The sequence below is a fragment of the Narcine bancroftii genome, chromosome 5 (genome assembly GCF_036971445.1).
Source record: "Narcine bancroftii isolate sNarBan1 chromosome 5, sNarBan1.hap1, whole genome shotgun sequence".
Classification (NCBI taxonomy): domain Eukaryota; kingdom Metazoa; phylum Chordata; class Chondrichthyes; order Torpediniformes; family Narcinidae; genus Narcine; species Narcine bancroftii.
In genome coordinates this window covers 93,635,105-93,655,826 of record NC_091473.1, presented here as the reverse complement: position 1 = coordinate 93,655,826, position 20,722 = coordinate 93,635,105, and the positions used below count along the sequence as shown (strand labels likewise).

At 40.9% G+C, this 20,722-nt stretch overlaps 2 protein-coding genes and 1 pseudogene across 11 annotated transcripts in view; all 3 read right to left on the bottom strand.

The window, feature by feature from the left end:
• dynlt5 (dynein light chain Tctex-type family member 5) overlaps nucleotides 1-1,425 on the bottom strand; it is a 43,240-nt gene extending 41,815 nt beyond the window's left edge. The window contains exon 1 of one of the 2 annotated variants that reach the window (XM_069938369.1): nucleotides 1,298-1,425. The gene's annotated coding sequence lies outside the window, so the exon portion shown is untranslated. Of the gene's footprint in view, nucleotides 1-931; nucleotides 1,261-1,297 lie in introns of those variants that run through there. The other variant, XM_069938373.1, reaches the window with a different exon arrangement.
• A 322-nt stretch (nucleotides 1,426-1,747) lies between these two features.
• LOC138765567 (U2 spliceosomal RNA) lies at nucleotides 1,748-1,912 on the bottom strand (annotated as a pseudogene).
• An 8,633-nt stretch (nucleotides 1,913-10,545) lies between these two features.
• Nucleotides 10,546-20,722, bottom strand: part of sgip1a (SH3GL interacting endocytic adaptor 1a) — a 247,037-nt gene continuing 236,860 nt past the window's right edge. For 8 of the 9 annotated variants that reach the window (XM_069938387.1, XM_069938388.1, XM_069938390.1 and 5 more), the window contains 3 exons: nucleotides 17,068-17,132; nucleotides 15,955-16,119; nucleotides 10,546-13,443 (listed from right to left, as the gene is read on the bottom strand). In XM_069938387.1, coding sequence (XP_069794488.1) covers nucleotides 13,421-13,443; nucleotides 15,955-16,119; nucleotides 17,068-17,132 — 253 coding nt within the window. In that variant the 3' untranslated portion in view covers nucleotides 10,546-13,420. Of the gene's footprint in view, nucleotides 13,444-15,954; nucleotides 16,120-17,067; nucleotides 17,133-20,722 lie in introns of those variants that run through there. The other variant, XR_011357752.1, reaches the window with a different exon arrangement.

Below are 20,722 nucleotides of genomic sequence, written 5' to 3'. Positions count from 1 at the left end.
ATGGAAAGCCACATTCACACAACAACAGTCCCTGTTGATAGGTCATCTAGCTGCTTGGATAATGAGAAATAGAATGAAAATAAATAAAGGAACATAAACACTCTAAAATCATGAGATGAGGGAAACGCCCAGCCATGTCAAGCTAAAATGAAAGAAGAGCCGTCAATATTACAGATGAGTGACTTACAGAACTGGTCAATTCTGCTACAGGAAAGCAAATTAACTGAAGTTGTCGAGCTTTACAGAATTCCGAAGACTGCAATATACCAGGAAGGGCGATGAATCCTGGTCTTTGATCTTGCTTTTGGGCCTTTCATAACAGCACAGCAAGATACAGACTGATAGATTGGAGTGGGAGAATGAATTAAACTCAGGATCACCCCTACAGACAGAACACAACGTGATCACACAATCTGAAATACAAGTGAACCACCACTGTACCTGAAAGAACCATTCCATGGTGGGAAAAAGAGGAAAGGTTCAGGTGATATTGTAACACCTGCTTTTTTCCACAGCTTACACACAAATAAAGAATACACTCTCTCGTTTCTTTCAACACACCATGAAATCCACTTTCTTTCTAAATTATTCACGGGACACATTGCATTCTTCAGCTCTCCAAACACCACCCAGGTCAACTCCTCTGATCACTGTCACAGGGGCGTCCCGAAGGACCGCATACTTAGAAGGGGAGTCGCTGGTAGGCGAGGCTGCGGGTTGGAAAGGGAGGACTGGCAGTATGTATTCCAGCTGAGGGAGTCGAGAGCCGACGTGCAGAAAATAGACCGAGAGAGTGAAAGGTTCTAACAATGATGGTGGAGCGGGGCCATGATTCAGGAAGGAGATACATCAGGAGAGGTCATGTCATGGGGGACAGAGGAATTCGGAGGATGAAATGAACTCAAGGTGCAAGCACAGTTCAGATATTTACTTGACTGCAAATTTTCAATCAAACAGCCTTGGGAAAAATAATGTTCATGGTCTTGAGCATCAACATTTTTAAGCTCAGTAACTTTTGCTCAGTCAACTATTCCAAATGTCGAGTCCAAGTCAGCCACGGGTCTGCATGACAGGCAAGTTAAACGCGAGAGCAGCCTCACAGAGGCTCTGTCCACTGCAGCTCCACCATGTCACACAACTGATACTGGTTACACCAGCCCTGGCAACCACTCTCGTTGCTAGGGGCAGGTGTCTACACTCCACTCCCCAAATTGAAAGTAGCCGCCTCCAGTTTGGAAACAAACACATTTCGCACTTTAGCATCAGAAGAAGTAATTTATAACAAGTTGGAACTAACCTCCAACCACTGATTATTCCTGCAAACCGGCCCTGGCAACGCGCTGGGCTTTCAATGAAGAAACACTCTCGACACCCAACCAATCGCAGGCCCGGGGAGACGCGGGGAGAGGGACCGCCCCGCCCAGTCCCGCCCCAACCCCGTCCCCGTCCCCGCCCCCGTCCACCCACCCACTGACTGCACGTCGCCAATCCGACTTGCATTAAACGGGCACCTTCTCGGGAATAACCAATGAGATTTTGATTTCTCGTTTCCGGTAGAGGTCGATTCAAGCCATTTAAAGCAGTGGCGCCCAGTTACACTTTGAAGGAGGGGAGGAACCCGGAGCCCCGGGGAAGAGCCGCGCAGACACGGGGAGAATGAACAAACTAGCGCCTCACTCACTGGCGGCACCAGTCCTGCCTCTGACCTCTGTTAAATGGCATTTAAACTCGTTTCTTTTTTTTTTGTGCACCGTTCCCAGAGACACTGCAATACCAGGTGGAGTGGATGGAGCAAACCCCTATTCCATCTCCCTGTTCCAAAAATCAATTTAATAGATGGTCCCCAGATGAGGGACGTATCAGATAAGAACAGATACTACACTTGATCTTAGCTAAAAGGCTGAAAAGCGATGTGGATTCTTGATCGACAGCCAAGTTGAGAGATTTTTGTGCACAAAAAAAAATGAGGGCTAACATTTACTTTGAGAATAAGCCCCTTAGTTCTGGATGTGCCATCCAGTACAACCCTCTTTCCCATATTATCATGCCAAGCGTTTATTGCATGCTTTCACTGATCATATCTTCTAAAATCTGAATGGTATGTGTTCGTTATTGCGAGCTTAATTATGGTGACTGTGAAAAACGTGGTTGAGGTTACTCACTGTGACTGATTATAATTGGAAGGCTTCAGGCTTGGGATGCACTTGATCCCACTTCTGACACCATGTTCATAATTGCGTGCTTAACGAGTCGAGTCAGCAGGTCAAGTAAACCAAACAAAAGACTTTACTGAACACAATCAAACTTGCAAGACATGGTAGAGAGAGAGGGAGCACCCACCGCATGGCATCTGCTCCCTGCCATTACTCGATTTGATTCACAAATCCTTGCGGTGCTCGTGCATGCGCAGTGTGCTGTTGCAAGTACAATGGCTGCAATGCGATTGCAGCGGGTCAAGAGCAGGAATGGGCTAAATCTCCTTAACTGGTCTTCACAGGACAATATCCCCATTCCAGGAATCAATCTGATGGATCTTTGCTGATCTCCCTCTATCACAAGTGCATCCTTCCTTAAGTAGTGAGACCAGACCTGTTCACAGTATTTCAAGCATGGTCTCATTGAAGGTCTGCGTGGAAAAGGCCTGTTACCATGCTGCAAGTTGACACTACATTTTAATAAATAAATAGATAGGTACACTTTCAGTAAGATTGTTTTGCAGTTGAATTTAAATCCTCTTGCACTTTGACTCTACAGTTAGTGGCTGCATTTGCCTATTAACATCCTGTGTTGGAAGTGCCATCCCGTTCAGGCTCCTCTGATTGTTGACAGTTTCAATCTCTCTCCAATACTTTGTTTTTCCTTTCTACTTCATATTTTTCTGCATAGTATTCCATTTGCCATAACCTTGCCTATTTATTTAGCACATTCACTTCCTGTACAAGGGATTTTAAGAATTATTTACATTCCGTTGAAAATTGCAGTGTATTCCTATAATGCTGGGACTGTATGAAGTGGTTACTTGCAAGTATTCCTTTGCTGCCATAGTTGGGATGCAAATGAGACCTCCAATATTTCCAATGATATGCGAAGCTCAGCCCATAATGTTGGAAATTATTTTGAGTCCAGGAGGCTGTACCACAGAGTGATACTTTTCCCCAAATCTCCCAGCTTCTGGACTGCCTCTTCCAACCCAACAACTACTGATTTGTTTCTGAAGATAAATTTGATTTAAATATCATTATTTCTATTTTTCAAGTTGTTCTCTCTACTTTAGACACTTCTAAGCTGATTCTGCCACTTGTTACCAAATTGTTCCTCAGCCTCACTGCTGTCTGGGAACAATAATCCTTTTGCTTTGTGAGGTATAATGAGTGATAGTTGAGGTGGGAAATGAAACTGAGAGTTACAGGAGGGATTGAGTAGGAGAATCAATATGGGAAGTTGGGAAGGATAAAATCAGTGACAGGAGGAAGAGACTGTACATGCGTTGACATGAATGATGGAGTGTGTGTGGGGCTGAGGAGACCTTGTGTAATACCCTGGAGAGGCAGTTCATTATATCATTTTTTTTTCTATTAACTACATTATGGCCAGATCTCTCTTTCACCTAAACCCACCTCCAGAGCATCTGAGGAGATGGGTCTGGAGCCCCTCCTTTTGTGCATCTGCCTCGATTACTTCCAGGATGTGTCACCTGTGTACACCAGAAAAAATTGTGGCTTATGAACTCCACTTAACAGGCCACTACATGCCAATTTCATGCCAAAAAGAATAGAAGATCTAAGCAAAAACTATTACAAATAAAAAATCTGTGCAACTATTAGATTTTTCTAATGTCCAACTACTTTTGATCCATTTCTGTCATTTAAGTGTCATAATTTTTATTCCAAATGTAGATCTACTAAAACACAACTTGGTTTGAAGAAAGCAATGAAAAAATTGACCAAAGACCATCAAAATCTAAATACTAACCAGTTCTGATCAGAAATCATAAGGCATTACACAATGGATTAAGGATATCAGTTTCTTTATTAAACTGGAGAAAATCAAATACACATTAAAAGGGTCTTCTGGAATATTTGTCCATAAATGGCAGCCCTTTATGTGTTATTTCTCAGAATATCGAGTACTTTCAGAGTAAATAACTAAATGTGAGATGGTCATACCAGTACAATCGGTAATATATTGATGATACTGTCAACAAAGGTGTTGAGGTGATTAGGGAGCAGGGGCTCAGGTATGTATCTGAGGGTGTATGTGAACATTTGTGTATATGTGTGTTGGTTATTCTGTAATTAAAAAAAAAGAAAATAAGAGCACAATGTTCAAAGTTGTTTTTGATGCTCCATAATTACATTTTGGAAAAAAAATCATAAGGCAATTTCTTTCTGTACAAAATGCATGAATAGATGTGGGGGAGGGGTGGGAATGTGCATGAATGACAACTCGATTGACTTATTTTGTCCTGTATTCAAGTGGTATCCATTCACTGAAGTTATATCAATTGTGCAATAAGCAACTAACTTCCCAGTGCTGTGTTCACCTACCTAGAACTTTGATGGTTAGATTCTTTGAAAGTAACAGTTCAAGTACTGTGTAACTTGGGAGGCTTCTTAAATAACTTAGAGAAAAATAACAGAAGAGATTAGACTTAATGATGTCTTCCACCATCTCAGGAAACAGTTCACACACGCGCACACACACACACACACACACACACACACACACACACACACACACACACACACACACACACACACACACACACACACACACACACACACACACACACACAAACACTCCAACAGTGGTGCACTACAGTTACTACAGTGAGAAGGGTGTATTCTTACGTGGTTACAAAATACTTCACATTATCCTGACTATATAACATCCCTCTTTCTCAAGATGAATAAAAATGTGGTGTTCTTTATCGTTTTCTTTGTTATGCAACTTAAGTATCTGAACTTGTACACTAGTTTATTTACACAACTATTTTTAAATAGTTCTTGTCGCTATCACACATTGGCAGTAATATGTTCCTTTGTCATCTTGTGGATTTGGCTGTGACTGTTGGGCCCTGTGTTGCTGGTGTAAGTGTAGGTGATGTAGCTTGTTGTGCTTGACCTGACAACTGCTGTACTGATTCAGTATTAGCAGTTGTGGACGCTTCACTTGATACCTCACCCGATATTGGTGTTGCAGGCTTTCTGCTTCATTAGATCTGTGTCAGCGGAATGTGAATTCTGTTCCTCCTCAGCTGATTGCCAGATTCTGTTTCGACAAAGTATGATCTTGGTGTTTCAGCTTCTCTGATGACCTCTGCTGAGGTCCATGTTTTGAACATCAGCTCTTGAATATGCACATGCTGCCCTCTGAAGAGTTCTGGCAATGTTTGTCCTTGTTTGCTATAATTCTGCTGTCCTTCTTCTTGCGTGTCAGCCAGTCTTCTGGTTTCCTACTGTTTTATATCTCCTGCCATTTAGAAGTTCTGTGGGGACTTCATGTCAGCCCTTAAAGGTGTTGCTCATTATGATAGAAGAGCTAGGTATGGGTCTTCTTTTGTTTCACCATACTTAACCAGTGTGCGTTTCAGTTTGCAATTGTCTTTCAATAAATCCATGACCTTTGGGATAGTATGGGGATGATGTAGTGATAACAAACCCATAATCTGCAGCCAGCTTTCTGAACTCTTTTGACTTGAACTGTGTTCCGATTTCACATATTTTTACTTGCCCGGGTATTCCTTGTTCAGCAAGGAGTGCTCTCATTTCTGAGGTGATAGTTGACATTCTCAGGTCTTTCACCCTTTTAACAAATGGAAACTTAGAGTAGTAACAGGCTGCTATTAAATACCACTCTTGATTCTGTAAGGTAAAACATCATGAGATGGGAATGTGTAGGGAGTTACCCTGTACAGGGCAGTAACAAGAAGGGGAGGTGTCCTTGTACTCCTGTTAGGTAAAACATCATGAGATGGGACCGGAGAAGGAGTCACACAGTACTAAGGAGTAACAGAATGCATCCTTGTACTTACAAGATAAGAGAGACATTGATGGATTGAGAGGCAGGAAGCTAGCAGGGAAAGGATAGCAACAGTTTTAGTCATTGGACAAGTAATGATATGATGATGTTCTAAGCATGTATCCAAGGGTATAAAAAATCACCATTTTGCTGATAACGGCAGAATGCATTCTCCGACTAACTTTGTTAGTCGCAAGTGTTACAATCCGGTAATAAAGAACAAAGAACCCTGATTTCGACTCAGCCTGGTGTTTGTCTCACTCATTCATGAACAAAGCAGACCTAACAATTCTCAGTGAACAAGTCTGCTCCCATTGTGTGCCATGGCCTGGCAGGTACTTCTGTGGAAATAATTTCCTCTATTTGTTGAGTGTTTCAGTGGATCCTTTTGGATTTCTTCTTCATCTGGATCTCATAATTGAGAGAGATCATTTGCAACTCCCGGCAACTATCAAGACCTAGAATTGCTGGTCCGTCTACATCTACCATGTAGAACGTACAGAGGATGTTCTTTCCCTTATGGGAGCCATTGATCTTAGCTCTCTCTAGCTGCTTGATCATGGGTCCACCATAAGCCATTAATGTGATAATTGTTGTTTCCAATGCACCATCTTTTGAATGCCCCTTTATGTTCTCTGGGAACATCTGAGTAGAAGAGTGTTGCTTTGTGATCCAGTATTCAGCTTCACCTTTAGGTTAAATATTATCAGCTTGTTCCGGATTGTCCCCTGTATTTATATCCTTGTGTGCAACTTGCTTCCTTCTTTCATCTCACCTGACATCTCATGAAGGTGTATGGATTCTATGTCCACTATTTGGGTATCGGAGTCCTCATTGTTGTTTCCTTTAATGTGGTGGATCTTGTCTTTTTTCTTCACAGGTATTACTGTTTTCTTCATACCAGACTTGCACATCTTCGCCTAGTGGTTTACTTTACCACAGGCTCTACATTCAGAACCATATGTGGGGAATTTGTTTTAGTCATCGAAGGGGAGTTGTCTATCACATTTCCTGCAGGTCTTGGGGATTTGCACTTTTCTGATTGTGTTCTTTATAGGGTCAAGCCTTCCTTCTCTTTGCTGTGGGTGGGTCTGCATAGACAGGGGTTTCATTTGCATCCTCATGGCTTTGAAGGCTCTGGCTGTCTATAGCTTCAGCCAGCTTCAATCTATCCTTCCCTATAAGAGACTTTTGGACTTCGGGATGGGCGTATCCCCATATTAGTTGATCAACTAATCTTTCCTCTATATCCTTAAATCTGCATTTTTGCAGCAAGAATTTTTAGTCTAGTGAGCAAGTTATCAAAAGTCTTATCAGTCTCTTGCATTAAGCCTTGAAATTCATAGCATTTAATTCTATGATTTGACCTAGGTTCAAAGTGAGAAGCAAACTTAACAAATATCTGTTCTGAATCATTTATTTCCACCTATCTATCCCTCTCATTATCTTAAACACCTCTATCAAATCCCTTCTCAGCCTTCTACGTTCCAAGGAATAAAGACCTAATTTGCTCAATCTCTCCTTGTATTCCACATGCTGAAACCCAGGCAACATTTTTGTAAATCTTCTCTGCACTCTCTCTATCTTGTTAATATCCTTCCTATAAATCGGTGACCAGAACTGCACACAGTTCTCTAAATTTGGACTCAACAATGCTTTGTACAGTTTCAACAATGCTTTGTACAGTTTCATCATTACTTCCCAACTCCTATATTCTATGCACTGATTTATATAGGCAAGCATACTAAAGCCCTTCTTCACCACCCTATCCACATGCACTCCTACCTTCAGGGAACAATGCACCGTTATTCCTAGATCTTTCTGCTCCACTGCATTCTTCAATGCCCTCCCATTTACCACATATGTCTTGCTTTGATTATTCTTTCCAAAATGAAGCACCTCATACTTATCAGCATTAAACTCCATCTGCCATCTTTCTGCCCACTCCTCTAAGCAGTTTAAATCCCTCTGCATTCTTTGAAAACCCTCTTCATCATCCACAATTCCCCCTATTTTAGTATCATCTGCATATTTACTCATCCAATTTACTGCCCCATCCTCCAGATCATTAATATATGTGACAATTTTAGTCACCCCAAGGGATCAATTATTGCATAAAATTTATAATGTATTAAGTTTCAGCTTCTGGCTGCAACACTTGCAAGAATTCATTTGGGGCTTTAATATCAAGCAATAGGTGGCCAGAGCAATTTTACATTCACGAGTCAGCAAAGGTGATAGTTAAATGTACTCCCTGTTATATAGTCAGGATAATGTGAACCACGTAAGTTCACAGCTATTAAATAAGTCAACATCTCACTCCCCTGTCCAGAGAAGTATATAATTGACCTTCTCTGCTGCTGGATTTTTAAAATAGCTCTTGAATGCTCAATTGCATTTCTGCTGAAACTTTTTAAATGATTCAACAGTCTTCAGTCTCCCAGTCCATTACTGGGTGAATTATTGCTGCTCTAGCCATTTTTTTCAGTAATGTTTTTTTCTCTTCTTCCCCTTCGTATTTTAGTGACTTATAATCAATTGTATGGGTTTATTCTTGTTCTCTTATACTGCTGCCACCATGTTATGTCTCTGTGTTACTTGGGAGGCTTCTTAAATAACTTAGAGATGCAAGATTCAAATAACAGAAGAGAAAACTTCACACACACACACACACACACCCCACAGTGGTGCACTACAGTTACTACACTGAGAAGGGTATATTCTTACGTGGTTCACATTATCCTGACTATATAACAGGGAGTTATATAACAGAGCCCACCTCACTGACAAAAGGCAAAGGAGGAAAAACCCAACACCCAACCCCAACCAACCATTTTTCCCCTGCAGCCGCTGCAACCGTGTCTGCCTGTCCCGCATCGGACTTGTCAGCCACAAACGAGCCTGCAGCTGACGTGGACTTTTACCCCCTCCATAAATCTTCGTCCGCAAAGCCAAGCCAAAGAAGAAGAAGAACAGGGAGTACATTTAACTATCACCTTTGCTGACCCATGAATGGAAAATTGCTCTGGCCACCTATTGCTTGATATTAAAGCCCCAAATGAATTCTTGCAAGTGCTGCAGCCAGAAGCTGAAACTTAATACATTATAAATTTTATGTAATAATTGATCACTTGGGGTGACTAAAATTGTCACATATATTAATGATCTGGAGGATGGGGCGGTAAATTGGATTAGTAAATATGCAGATGATACTAAAATAGGGGGAATTGTGGATGATGAAGAGGATTTTCAAAGAATGCTTAGAGGAATGGGCAGAAAGATGGCAGATGGAGTTTAATGCTGATAAGTGTGAGGTGCTTCATTTTGGAAAGAATAATCAAAGCAAGACATATGTGGTAAATGGAAGGGCATCGAAGAATGCAGTGGAGCAGAAAGATCTAGGAATAACGGTGCATTGTTCCCTGAAGGTAGGAGCGCATGTGGATAGGGTGGTGAAGAAGGGCTTTAGTATGCTTGCCTATATAAATCAGTGCATAGAATATAGGAGTTGGGAAGTAATGATGAAATTGTACAAAGCATTGGTGAGGCCAAATTTAGTGTACTGTGTGCAGTTCTGGTCACTGATTTACAGGAAGGATATTAACAAGATAGAGAGAGTGCAGAGAAGATTTACAAAAATGTTGCCTGGGTTTCAGCATGTGGAATACAAGGAGAGATTGAGCAAATTAGGTCTTTATTCCTTGGAACGTAGAAGGCTGAGAGGGGATTTGATAGAGGTGTTTAAGATAATGAGAGGGATAGATAGAGTTGATGTGGAAAGGCTTTTCCCATTGAGTGTAGGAGAGATGGATACAAGAGGTCATGGGTTGAGATTTGATGGGCAAAGGTTTAGGAGTAACATGAGGGGGAACTTATTTACTCAGAGAGTGGTTACTGTGTGGAATGGGCTTCCGGGAAAGGTGGTGGAGGCAGTGTCATTTTTGTCATTTAAGAAAGAGTTGGATAAGTATATGGATGGGAGGGGGATGAAGGGATATGGGCAGGGTGCTGGTAAGTGGGGTTAGAGGAGGGTACTTGGATCAGTGTGGACAAGAAGGGCCAAATGGGCCTGTTTCTGTGCTGTAATTGTTATATGGTTAAATGAAAACCCCTAATTTTCAAATGTCAGGTTCAGTAAATGTTTTCAGCTATATTCATTTAAATAAGATAATAATTAGGTTTATACCAGAATTACTCTCCATCTTCTAGTTGGTTAATCACTCCGACTATCACCCATTCATGAAAAAATATTTTGTGCTAAACTTTGAAGAATTTCCCACTCATCTAAAGTTGTGTTGCAGTGACCACTTCAGTAGAAGGTTTTCCCTGATTGTAATCTCTGTAATCTCAGACATGGAACCTTGTAGCCTGGATGCGGGGTGCACGAAGTGTTCCAGTTGTTCAGCATGGTATGCTCAAGTCTGATGAAAAATGTGCTGAATAATGGGAATTCAAAAATACATGCAGTTATGTGGACCAAAATTTATTTTTTTCAACTTTATTTCAATTTCAAAAAAAGTGACATTTAACATTTTAAACAGTTATTACAGTACAATTTCCATTCTGTATAGAATTTAGATTTTTTTTGATTTAGAAACGGCCAGACCATTTCTTTAATACATAATACATTAAAACATAATTGCATATTCATAATTGTGTGCAATGAACCAACAGGGGAAACAGCCACTATAAGAAATGACATATATATTTGTATATATATTTATATTAAAAAATCAATATTTACAAAATAGCACGCAACATCAATGGAGCTATATCTTACTTTTGTTTCAGTTTTCTCCCTCTCTTCTGAAGGTGTTGACTCATGCTGTGATATGGTTTCACAGGACCAAAAGTACCTCACCCTTGTGTGTGTTCTTCACTATAGGAGACCTGGCAATTAATGTTGACAAGCTATTAAACCATGAAAGGTATGTCAGTGAGGATGAGATAAAAACAGTTAATGTTGGAAATAGTCAGCTGGTCAGGCATCTGCAGAGAGAGAGAAATGGAATCAATAATTTAGGTCAAAGACCTTCCATCAGAATCATTTTGTGAACATGACCCTGATCCAATCAATATCCACAGATGTGCACTTTCCCAACAGATACCACTGGGTTGTAATCAGGAATGAAACCCTGAGCCAATGTTTTCCTGCCTGGTTTGGAGGACACAATGGATAATTGTAGCACTTCAATATTTATCCTGTTGAGATTAACTGACCAAGAATCAAAACTTCTAATCTGCATTGCATGCTTTTGTAGTAAGCAGTGCTTTTAGAAGAACATCAATGTGCTGACAGGACTATTCAAATCTATAAGGCAGAAAATGACAGCCAAACATTGTTAGGTTTTGTTACTTTTCCCAAATATTAGAAGTCCATTCGCAGTACACAACTGTGCTCCAATGGTCCAAAAATACAAAGAAAAACGACTTTCTTTTTCACAGCCAAAGTAAATCCATGGATGTGTGCACTGTCTTCCAAAGGAGCTAAAGTTCTTTCCTTATTGGTGTGGATGGAACATTTCAAAGGAGAAGTCTAACATCACATCAGAATAAAATGTTTCCTTTAAAACCAATACTCAGCCCTCGGAGGAGCTGGCACACTTTTTTGGATAATACTTTCTTCAGCAAACAGGCTGACTTCAAATATGTAAGTACTCTCAATAGCAGTTCTTCCAAAGCAGAAAATAATGTAGTCTGCATGGATCACCGGTTCCTCCATTATTTCACTTGCCTCCAGAGGCGGAAACACTTCTGCTGTTCTATCTGTCGGAGAACATTCGTGAACTAGCCTCTGAGATGTCACAGGGTTTAAGCCATCACCTGAGTTGGGGTCCCCATCTGAGACATGGCTCAAAACTACATACCTTAGTTGCATCTTGCAACATATTTTGTGCCCTCAATGACAGGATGAATTTTTTTGCCTACATTCGCAAATTGTCACCAAAGTGTGGTTTCCAGTTCATTAAAAATATAAGTTATCTCAAGAATCACCACTAACTAACCTTATAGTTAGTGAACTTTGTACTGACCCTGTATTTCAAAATATTTTACTTTGATTAATATTTCTTTTAAAGGTGAATCAGTGATTGAAGATGGAGATATGTTTAGTGGGGTGCATACAAAGTGATTGTCTTTATAATTATCTCGACACTTTGTATGATGTTCCAGCATCGATTCAGGTCCTGCCATGCACTAAATATTAGTTATGCAAATCTTCTTTGGCTGGGACAAGAGTTTGGAAATAAACTGTTAATTTACACATTCAAAGTGATTTCATGTGGTCCATGCCTTTCTTATAATGAGACAGAATGAAGTTTAAAACAAGACATTTTCAGCAAATGTGCAAATCCAAATCTGCTTCATGATTCATTGAAAAATATTTCTAGTTGCTAATGAGAGATATAAATGAAATCCAAGGTGGATAATATGTCCAATTTTTCACTTTACAGCATATTTTCTACATTTAAATCATTTTGATTTTTATTTTGTAAAAAATGCAACCACATCACCAAAGCAAATATTTTGTTAAGAAGCTGCCAAAACTAGATTTCACATTAGAATGTTATAAATTTGCACACGGACATGAAACTGACAGAAATTTCAGACTGGAAAGTTAACACTGGAATTCTACAATAAGTTGATCTGCAGCTGAAAGATGTGTTATTTCAGAAACAATCTTAATGGTCCCATTTGAAATGTCAACCTTGACTAATTCTTTATTTAATCCCATGATATAAAATCTGGTATTATTGGATGTCCCTCTGCAAAATGATAGCAGGCCTGACTTTCTGTCAGAAGAAACAAAATATTTATTCAGAATGATCACACACCTCTCCTCTCTACTTCTCTTAACTATAATTCATAATTATCTAAAACATAGCATTGCTTGGCAAACTTATTTTCAGTCATTATCTGGGAGATAACAAGATGGTCAGGTTTGCAACATAATAAAAAGAAACAATTGGTTTCAATTCTGGTAGGTTCAGGGGCTAAAAATTCAGAGAATATATTTTTAAACAATTCTATTCAAATACAATGCTATATGTTCAAAGAGGTATAGGCTACAGGTTAAAATTATAGCTCTGAACTGCCCCTTACAGCTGAATTACAGACATTTGGAGTTAAGGGGATGTCATTACCAAATTACAAATACATTTGTTACACTGTAAAATACGAAATGTTACCCATGTCACATCAATTGTATAATAATACTGCAGACTGTTCAGCATTTTCTGGTGTTATTCCAACTTCCAGTTGTTGTTGAAAATGTTCTGGCCACATGGAACAGAAGTTTGAAATTAGAGAGTAAAAGTTTGTTCCATCATTAATGACTCCTATTTGTGTTTAAAAAGCGGTCCAGTGAGAAATATCAAAGATCGGGCAAAGGTGCGAGACTTCAGTTGTCAGCCATGTATTTCCCTAAAGAAGAGATAAAACTCAATTAAGAAATACTGGTGTCACACTCTGTCAGGTCGCTGGGATAGCTGATGTGGACAATTAGTGTTGAAGGCAAGTTATTGATGCGGAAGGGAAGGAGCTTCACTCTGAATCAAACGGTACTCTCTCAGTCTGACCCTGGCGTCAACCCTCGTCTTAGGAATCTCCTTGGAAATTCTCAGGATAGATTGCCCTAACTTCAGTTCCATCTCTGGATTGATGCTTTGTTTCAGATCATCTATCACTGAAGACACCTGGTTGATCACAAAATTCTGTAGATACGGTGGTTGAAGTAAAAATACAAAATGGTGGAGAAGCTAAGCAGGTCAACGGTGTCTGTTATGTAGCAAAGGCAGAGATACATAACTGACTGTTTCGGGCTTGAGCCCTTCATCAAAGTATGAGAAAATGCCGGCACAACAGAAGAGTAGGAAGGGGGAGGGGGTGGCAGGTCAGGAGTTGATACGCAGAGAAGGGAGGGAGAGGTCAGCAGCAATGAGGGAGGGGATGGATTGCTGGGCTTGGTTGGTGAAAGAACTGGAAAGACCAGAAAAGGGGGAGGGGAAAGAAAAGGCAAGCAGGTTTAATGGAAAGCAGTAAAATCAATGTTCAGGGATGAGTGCATGAGGGGAATTGCGGAGGGAGCAGTCCCTGGGGAAGGCCGAGAGGGGAGGAGAAGGAAAAATGTGTCTGGTGGTGGGGTCCTGTAGTAAGTGCTGGAAATACCGGAGGATGATGTGTTGGATGCGGAGGCTGGTAGGTGAGGATGAGGGGGATTCAATGTTTGTAACATAGAATTCTAACAAAATCCCCCTCATTCTGACCTATCAGGGCACTCTTCAGCTACATGGCATGAACATTGTCTTTACAATAGACAATAGACAATAGGAGCTGGAATAGGCCCTTCGGCCCGTCGAGCCAGCACCGCCATTTTAAAGATCATGGCTGATCACTACCATCAGTACCCCTTTCCAGCCTTATCCCCATAACCCTCAACTCCTTTGCCCACTAGAGTCTTATCTAACTCTCTTTTGAACATAATCAGCGAATCTGCCTCTACCACCCTCTGTGGCAGAGCATTCCACAGATTCACACTTCTCTGGGTAAAAAAATGTTTTCTCATCTCCGTCCTAAAGGGCCTACCCTGTATTCTTAAACTATGCCCTCTAGTCCTCGTCTCCCCCATCATTGGAAACAAGTAATCCGACTTCACCCTGTCTATCCCTGTCTTTACTGGTTTCCACTAAATCTGCTCGCCTTTTCTTTCCCTGTCCCCTTTTCCTGTCTTTCCAGTTCCTCCACCCACCCAGTCATCCCTCTCAGTGCTGCTGTCCCCTCCCTCCTTTCTCCACCTATCATCTCCTGCCTTTGTCTCCCTCTTTCCCTCCCCCTACTTTTTTGTTTGGTTACTTGCCAGCATTTTCTCATACTTTGATGAAGGGCTCAGGCCCAGAACATCGGTTATGTCTCTTTACCACATAAAGGGCCCTGACCTGCTGAGCTTCTCCAGCATTTTGTGTTTTTACTGGTTGATTGAGAGAAGTGCCAATGAAATTCCAGCTTTGGCTTTTGAGTAACTGATACACTGATCCAAATTATTCCAGCTGTGAAGGAGTGCTGTGTAATACCCTGCTGCATGTGGTCTCTGTCTCATGCAAATCTTCCAGGCATACTGTGGTAGTGACTAGCATTCATTTTGGGGCAGCTGGCAGCAGGGTATATTTCATAGAGGGAGGTAGAGAGAGAGTGAATGCCTCTTGCTTTGGCTCATTTGTCCAAATGCCCCAAAATTTTGCCTGTGTCCAATCTAGGTCATATTCATGTTCTAAAGCAGCCATTCTCAACAGGGGCCATATGACACCCTGGGGCCACAGTACACTTAGGGGGGGGGGGGGGGGGAGGAGTGGGATACGGACAGAAATCCATATTTTTGGTTTTTATGGAGTCAGTAGGAGAGAAGTACAGAAGAAAACAACTAAATGACTGCTTCACAGGGATGGAGGCTTATAAACTTTGAGCAGAGTCCTGAGGGGTCATAGACAAAAAAACAGTTGAGAATGGCTGCTCTAAACCTGTGTTTTCTGAGCTGGAAAGAGACTGGTGCTTAAGAAAGGAGAGAATAACCTGCCCCAGCTTTAACCCTTAACTGCTTAACCATAACCTCTTCATACAGATTTACATACACCACTCCCTCTCTCCTCAGAGGTGGTAATTTCTACCTCCAGTTCAGCTGTCCTGAACATTCAATGTCACCCACTCTTTTACCCTTTTGAAAGTGAAAATTTTCTCTGCAGCTCCTTTGCCCACAAGGCCTTCAGGCAGTGGTCAACACTGAACATCCTGCAGACACTGAGAGACAAGGACTCAATGGTCATGGTGGGGTAATTCCTGGATTTTGAAATTATTGAAAGAGGGCAGTACAGACTCTCACTGTGCTATACCACTCCAAAAAAAGTATTTTTTTTACAAGAAGATGATGACATTGAGAATTACCTGCTGCAAATCTTTTTTTGATGAGTGAAAATCTGTATCCTGCTCCAACTAATTCAATATCAGTGCCAGACAGTGTGCTCCCTTCGCTGGTGAACTGCACAGCCAACGTTGCAGGCTTACTTGGGCCCTCTGACAGCTGAAACCTGGCCAAGAGAGACCCAACACCTAGGGAAACAATGGGAGAACCCATGTATTACAAAAGCTGGAACTTCTCACCCAAGCAAGCTGTCAGGCTAGCTATACCGTGGTTTACACTCTGCTAAAGTGTCAGCGTGAGGGACATCACCAGCCTTCCCACTGAATACTTTTGGCTTGTGGATTAGTGCATAAAAACATTCAAGAGAAGAACTTAAATTGCAAACAAATAAAGGTTTATTTGTTTGAAGCTTAATTATGAATGCATAATTGACATATCTTTAACTCTATACCTGCTGGTATGGAGGAAGAATAGTTTAGATTTGCAACTGTAACATGTAAAGTATTGGAAATGATTTAGTTTTCTCTTGATTCAAAGTATGGATCTTCTAAACTTTCCTTCTGATAGTAACGGTAGCCGTATTTCACAACTTTCATCATATTTTCATTGGACATGCTCTATTTTTATTTCAGATCACTTTTAGTTTTGCTTCTGTTGATCTTGCTTTCTGTTCATCCAAACATTACATATTGAGGAGATATGGTAACTGATATACTCTTGGGACTTTGCTGTGAGCTCTGAGTTTTCTTCACAGTAGAGAGGCACCTTTCATGATGTTGGTGTTAGGTGAATGCGCAATTATAACTGCTTAACACCACTGTTCCAAACATGCTCAGATTTAATTAACAAGGAGCCAGTGGATGCTCAGTCAATGACTATATTCAAGACTCAAATCCACACATTTGTGGACAGCATGTTGAATCAGAGAATGTGGGTATCAGATACTTGGGATGGAAAAACAGTTATGATCTCATTGAATAACAGAGCAAGCTCAAGATACAAATGGTTCACTTCTGCACCTGATTCTTAAGATATAACACAAATCTTTTCCAGATTTTTGAGTTTATTTTAACGCAACAGGGAGCGGGAACAAAGGCTGCAACAGCAATTTTTAAAAAATATTCAGTACAAGTTACCTCCATTTTCAGATTTCTGGGATAAATCTGGGATCTTCCAGAGTATCTTCTGCTGTTCAGTATTCCTTGAAAAAAAATTATTAATTGGAAAATATCAAACTATTGAGATAAACAAGAAATATTCAAATACTCAGGAGGTAAGGCAGCATTCATGGAAATAGAAACAGAGTTCATATTTCAGGTCGAAGATTTTTCATCAGATGGGTAAATTTGGTTTGAAGTTGGTTTGCTCCCTCTGCCTCTGACACTCCAAAGAATCGGAAACTGTTTTACCCACCCTCTTCTCAGCTGATACATTATAATCCAGGCAAGATCCTCGCAAACCTCTTTTGTATCCTCATCCTATAATGTGGCAACCAGAACTGCACACAATTCTTTAAATCAGGTCATGTATTCCAGATGCATTTTTCATACAACTGACACTTCTGTCTAGTATGGGTGGCACGGTTGGGTAACGGTTAGCCTTTACAATACCAGTGGGTCCGGGCCAGGGTTCGAATCCCACACTGTCTGTAAGGAGATTGTATGTTCTTCCCGGGTCTGTGCGGGTTTTCTTTGGAGGCTCCATTTTCCTCCCACTGTTCAAAATGTATCGGGGGTATAAGTTAATGGGATATAAATTGGATGGTATGGCCTAGTGGGCCACAGTGGCCTGTTACTGTGCTGTATGTCTAAATTAAAATTAAACCAATGCCCTGACCATTACAAATTAACACCATCTGAAATGTCCTCCTTCTTCAAAAAATGTGGCTTCCCCTATAGCTCCATCAACTTGACCCTCACTGGCATATCATTCCAGGGCACATCTGCCCAGGCCACTTCCACTCCTATGCGCAACAAGGACACAATTCCCCTTGTCCTCATCTATCAGCCCATTGTCTCCATATCCAACCTATCAACCTCTGCCATTTCCACCACCTACTATGTGATCCCATCACCAAATATATCTTTCCCTCTCCTCCCCTCTCTGACTTTTGAAAGGACCACTCCCTCTGTGACTCTGTTGTCACTCCTCCCTTCCCATCAATTTCCCCCTTGGTACCCACCCTGTGACTGCAGGATGTGTTACGTGCACCCATATGACCTTCCTCACCATCATTTAGGGCCCCAAAGAGTCCTTCTAAGTGAAGCAACGCTTCACATGTGAATCTGCAGGGGTCATCTACTGCATCCGATGTTCTCAATGTGGACTCCTCTACATTGGAGAAATTAGATGCAGACTGGGAGATCACTTCATTCAGCACCTTGGCTCTGTCTGCCACAATAGTGGGGATCTCCCACTATCAACACATTTCAATTCCTTGCCCCATTTCCATGCCGACATATCAGTCTATGGTCTCCTGCACCGCTAGACTAAGACCACCCACAAATTGGAGGAATAACACCTCATATTCTGTATGAACATCCTCCAACCAGATTGCATTGACATCAACTTCTCCAGTTTCCATTAGACCCACTCCCCCTTCTCCCCCATCTATCCCTATTTCTCATTTCCTCTGGCTCTATCTCTCTCCCTTTCCTTTCCTTTCTGTCTCCTTTTCTCCAGCTCTGTGTTCACAGATTCATCCCCTCACCTGATCAATTCTCATCTTTCCTCTCCTGTCATCCTATCCATGTCCAATTATCTCTTTTTGTCTGTGGTTCAATCCTCCTCTCCCTGCTCTTTCCTTCTCCCTAGCCTTTTAATTCATGATTTTTACTCACAAGTTGAATAAAGCCTCAGGTCTGAAAATTTGCTTACACATCTTTACTTTCTATAGACGCTACGAGACATGCTGAGTTCCTCCAACATTTCAGTGTTTTTACAGCCCTCTCTACTTGTGCAAACACATACAGGGAGCTATGGACTTGGACCTCAAAAACTCTTCAGGGCCCTGTCAATTTACACTCTTGCATATGGCCCCCAAAAGTGCAACACTTCATTATAAGACTATAAGACACAAGAGCACAATTAGGCTCTTTGGTCCATTGAGTCTTCTCTGCCATTCAATCATGTCTGATATTTTTTCCACTCAACCCCATTCTCTTGCTTTCCACCATAACCTTTGACACCCTTTCTAATTTATCAAGTTCTGCTTTAAATTTACCCAATGACATCTTCAGAGCAATGAATTCCATTGATTCACCACCCTCTTGGTGAATAAAATTCTCTTCATCCCCATTCTAAATGGACATTCTAATATTCTGAGGCTTTCCCCTCTGGTCCAGTACTGGAAACATCTTCTCCACATCCAATGTATTCAGGCCTTTCAATATTCATTAGATATCAATGGTTACTTCTCATCTTTCTAAACTCCAATGAGAACAGCCCCAGAGCCACCAAGTGCTCTTCAAATGTTAATCCTCTCATCCCTGAGAGTATTCTCACAAACCTCCCTGGATCCTCTCCAATGCCCACACACCTTCCTTTAGATATCGAACCTGTAACTGCTTAGAATACTCTAAGTGGTTTGACCAATTCTATCACCCAAGTCATTAACATATCTGTAACATGAAAAGTAACAGTCCCAACCCCAATTCTTGCAGAACACCACTGGTCACTGATATCCTTCTGCCTGTCAGTCAATCTTCTATTCTTTTCCATAGTATTTTATTTAGCAGCTTCATGTATGGAACCTTGTTAAAGGTCTTCCGAAAATCAAAGTAAACTACCCACCAGCTCTCCTTTATAGATTCTGCTCATTATTTCCTCAAAGAGTTCTAACAGATATATTAGGAATGTTTCGCCTGAAGGAAACCATGCTGACTTTTTCCATCATGGAACTGAAAGCTCATCTTCAGTAATAGATACTAAAATTTTACCAACAATGAAGTCAGACTAAACGGACAATAATTTCTTGACTTTTTCCTCCCACCCTTCCTGGAGTGACATTCATGATTTTCCAGTCTTCTGCAACAAGTCCTGTTTCAAATGATTCTTGAAAGTGTGATGGAATTGTGTTATTATTAATCTTTAGTTATAATATATTTTAATAAAGTTATTTTGTGGGTGGTCAGGGACACACACACTCAGAACACAATTTTAAAAATCAAAATGTCTATTAATTCATTGTTCAGAGGAAGCTGTGTAAACAGCCTTAAAACCTGAGTGATTGTCCATTGAAATATTGAAGACAATGCTGTTTACTCAGAGAAACACCTGGGTATACAAGGAAGTCATCTGTTGGTGCCCGAACAGACAGGCTGGAAATATTTGCTAGTAATGCTTTTTGGAAGAGAGGAACTTCAAACAAAATCAGAAATGATGCGATGTCATGTGATTTTGACACTCCAAAAAAGTATCTTTAATATTGAAAGAGATTCATCTGGAGTCAGAAATGCATTAGCCTTCAGTGAGGAAGGTACTGTTATGTTGTGGTCTCCTTGTCATGGGAGGTACACAGAATCAATGGATTGAAGTGGAAGAGCCACTTCACTGTCTCTTTGTTAAAAGAGGGCAGTTCCCTCGTATCCATTTTTAAAATGGTCACTTCATGTAACCCTTGCCTGGGTTTGTTGAAATCAATGTGTAAAACAAGTTTCAGAACCTCCATGCAAAAGAGGAGGAGTTGTGGAAAACCATTTGTCAGAAGAAAGAATTCTCTGAAAACAACTCTACAAGAAGTCATGAGTTTTGAGAACAACAGTTAAGACTATGAGTTTCAACATGAGATTT